Genomic DNA, 3,914 nt, shown 5'->3' with positions numbered 1-3,914 from the left:
ATTATTGATTTTAATTTTTAAATTCAAACCAGAACTGGAAATATAAACAATCATGCCAAGAGAATTTGTAAAAACAATTATTTCAATCCAAACAATACACATTTCAGTCAAAACACATTAAGTGGCAAGACCACTTTACTTTGAACTTTAAACTCAAACATTCTCTGGCTTGCACATAGATCCATGATAACTGAATGGAATGCTGCAGATAACTCGCTTAACTTAACATGTTTAACCTCGGAACAAAACAGATGCCCTGTATCTGACTAATCAAACTCATCTTCAGAGTCACAATTCTGGCACACATAAATTGCCTGGCCTGAGGTGCAAGCATCATGGGCCCATTTGTTGCATTTTACCCAGGTCTCTTTTGGATGACTGTTTGAAAATGGCTCCACACAGACGAGGCAGAAGCACTCTTCATCATCTGATGATGACTCTTGTATGATTTTTCTTCTTTTAGCTGCCATTACGGGGAAATCGTGGCCTAATGGTTAGAGAATCGGACTCCTAACCCAAAGGTTGCGGGTTTGAGTCTCGTACCGGCAGGGATTGGATGGAGGTAAGGGAGTGAATGTACAGCGCTCTCTCCACCTTCAATACCACGACTGAGGTGTCCTTGAGCAAGGCACTGAACCCCCAACTGCTCCCCGGGCGCCGCAGCATAAATGGCTGCTGTGTGTGTGCACACTTTGGATGGGTTAAACGCAGCACGTCAGCTAAAATATCAAAAGACACGTTATTGTCTCCTCTATTTTGTGCAAAATAATCATTTTTAACATTCATACATTATTTCCATCTGCTTTAAAGGAATACCGGTTAAACATTTAATTCACGTGCTGTTCTGCATGCGCTTTTTCTGAGTGCGTACTCAAGAAGCGCGCTCACACTGAGAGCCTGTCAAAAAGCACCTGATTATTGGACTAAGTTGTCTGATTGATTTTGCGTCTAATACGGTCAAAAACACTCAAGGTTTACATATAAACACAGTTGGTTATGTCTGAAATGAAAGTAAACAGTTGAGAGAGAAACCGTGAAGCTCTTAAAGGGACAGTAGCTACTAAATATGCTGCTGCCTGTCATTAAAGGGATAGTTCACCCAAAATATTACATTTCTGTCGTTATTTACTCACTCACATTTTGTCCCAAACCTGTATTCATTTCTTTCTTGTGCTGAACACAAAAGAAGATATTTTGAAAAAATGTGAGTATGTGATAATAAACATATCTGTACATTTATCTAAACAATTAAATTTTTTCCTATACATCTATTTCTGTATATAGTACATTATTCAATTTTTCTTTTTTTATTATTTTATTTATTTTATAAGTCTTATCTTACATCTTTATTGTGTTATTCCCATGAATATCTACACTATCTACATCCCTACTGTGTTATTCCTATGTATGTCTACACTATCATGTATGTCTGCACTATGTTTGTACTTTCTTCTGCACTGGAAGCTCCTGTCGTCAAGTCAGATTCCTTGTGTGTGTAAACATACTTGGTAATAAAGCTCTTCTGATTCTGATTTAGCCTTTTAAGTATGTTGTTAAAATGCACGTTTTTATTCTTATGATTTTTTTTAAAAGAAAGTCCTTCCACTCTGTCATGCTGCATTCCATTAGCATTCATTCTATAAATATTAGCTGATAAAATCATCTAAGATAAGCCTTTGTTGTTTCATTTGTTGCAATGTTAAAAAATCATGTCATGTGGTAAAAAGGGCAAAACATACAAAGAATGAACCAATTGTATTACTTAGTGTAGTAATATCACATTATTTAGCAGTTTCAGTGGAGAAAATATGTTCTCTGTTTTGAAAAGAGACAGCCGTATTTAATTCAGCACCTGTTATTAATTTAATGCCTTCATAAAGCTGTTTGCAGCAAAACCGTGACTTCTAGTCTTGCTGTAACAGCTGTGTTGTTTGCTCTTTGCTCAACGAGCTGTGGCAAGATACTTGTGTAACATAGCACACAATGACACTTCGGTTGACACAGACATAATTTTGCCTTCCCCCATCTGACTCATTCTCTCTGTCTGACAGGACATTGGTGAAATGGTGCACACAGAAAGATCCGACTGGCAGAGTGTCATGATCTACGTGACGGCCATCTATAAGTATTTTGAGACCTGAGAATCTTCTTGAACGGCTGCAGTCGGTTCACCTCCCTTGCTGCGGCCAAGATGCTACAAATTTCCCAGATGCCTTAGCTGCGAATGGGGGACTTACCCACACAACTTACTGTTTCCTCCAGTGTGTTCCCAGAATCCTGTATAGCTGCTGAAACGAGCCAGATCCTACTAAGCTTCTCTGAACATCAGTGCTTTTGAAGAGAAGTGGGAAGTCGGTGGGATCATGAGCCAACAACTTCCTTTTAAGAACATTGCAACACTATTTAAAGTGTATTGTGCCAACCGAGCAACAAAAATGTGTATCTCTGAAAACGATTGACTTTGAAAGTTGGCTTGTTTTATAGTTTTGTCATAAGGATGCCCTCTGTATGCCAGTATTGGTCTTAGATTATCAGTATTTATTCCAAAGAGTGACGCCACAACAGGCTTCGCCCACAAAAATGGCGTTTTTGAATTTTCTTTAGCCTGAATAAGCTTAAATCTGTCTTGTTTGATTTATTAAAAAAAAATTCTAATAAAAAAAGACAGGGCTCCTTAAAGGAAGAGTTCACCCTAAAATAGAAGTTTGCTGGCAATTTACTCAATATGTAGAGGAGTTTATTTCTTCATCAAAAAAGATTTCAAGAAATTTAGCATTTAGCAATCACTCGCCAATAGATCCTCTGCAGTAAATGGGTGCCGTCAGAATGGGTTTATTTCTTACAAACATTGTTTTCTCTTCACAAGATGTTAATTGAAGGATTACTTGTGGATTATTGTGATGTTTCTATCAGCTGTTTGGACTCTCATTCTGACGGCACCCATTCACTGCAGAGGATCCATTGGTGAGCAAGTGATGTGATGCTAAATTTCTCCAAATCTGTTCTGATGAAGAAACAAACTCCTCTACATCTTTGATGTCCTGAAGGTAGCTACATTTTCTGCAAATTTCGATTTTTGGGTGAACTACTCCTTTAACATTCAACTTGGTTTTGTTGATATCAAAATGTGTTTTTATTTTCATACACTAAACGAAAGCTAATTATGAATCTAATATGTAATTTGTAATGAAGCTGTTTTTTCCCTCAATGCTCATTCCAGCTGATCTTCCATCACTGAAAATGCTGCAGGACGTTTTTTCTGTTTGAAATATCAGCACAAATGAAATGCACGGCTGCTTGTTTTCTGTTTTACAGGATATTTTTCTGCATTTCAGTCCTTTTTGTCTACGCACTACTAATCCTTATTTGACGCCTAAAGCCAGCTGGGTTCTGGAAGCTTGCTGATTCAGATTGAGTTTGTCTTATGGGTGTAAAAGCACAAATAAAAAAGGCTGAATGTATATTCACTGGTATGAAATGTGAAATAAGATGACCACAATCCATCCGCACTGTCAGCTCATGGTTAAATCATGCATTGTACCTCTCCCATTATATACTGTACGTCTGTCAAAGATAAGCCTCTGCACGCAAAGCCTTACATGGAAAAGGAAAAGCCAATAGCACAATTGATGTTTTAGATAAACTTGCTCTGCTGTCTTCAATGCACTGCTGTTTTAATATATTTGTTTTGTAAATTTGAGACCTCTTCGAAGGGATCAAGTGGGTTGCAGCAAAATTATTCTGCTAATCACAGCAGTTCAAAGTGAATTTTATGTCAAGGGCATGTCATGTTTCTGCAAAGCTATAATTTATTCCATTTAAGCTACAGAGAGCTCTGTCGTGTTTTAAATGATAGATTTTGTTTGAGAATCCTCTGTGGTGCATCGGTTTGTTTATATGTGGAAATGTCATTG

General features: G+C 37.5%; 1 protein-coding gene across 1 annotated transcript in view; it reads left to right on the top strand.

Annotated features, from left to right (window-relative positions):
* LOC107600876 (cytospin-A-like) overlaps nt 1-2,787 on the top strand; it is a 32,219-nt gene extending 29,432 nt beyond the window's left edge. Inside the window, exon 17 of the mRNA XM_016292853.1 lies at nt 2,052-2,787. Coding sequence (XP_016148339.1) covers nt 2,052-2,141 — 90 coding nt within the window. The 3' untranslated portion in view covers nt 2,142-2,787. The remainder of the gene's footprint in view (nt 1-2,051) is intronic.
* Nucleotides 2,788-3,914: the final 1,127 nt, after the last annotated feature.

This window comes from Sinocyclocheilus grahami, unplaced genomic scaffold (assembly GCF_001515645.1).
Source record: "Sinocyclocheilus grahami isolate Dianchi unplaced genomic scaffold, SAMN03320097.WGS_v1.1 scaffold294.1, whole genome shotgun sequence".
Taxonomy (NCBI): domain Eukaryota; kingdom Metazoa; phylum Chordata; class Actinopteri; order Cypriniformes; family Cyprinidae; genus Sinocyclocheilus; species Sinocyclocheilus grahami.
The sequence above is the reverse complement of the archived record's forward strand: the minus strand, read 5'-3'. Positions and strand labels throughout refer to the sequence as shown.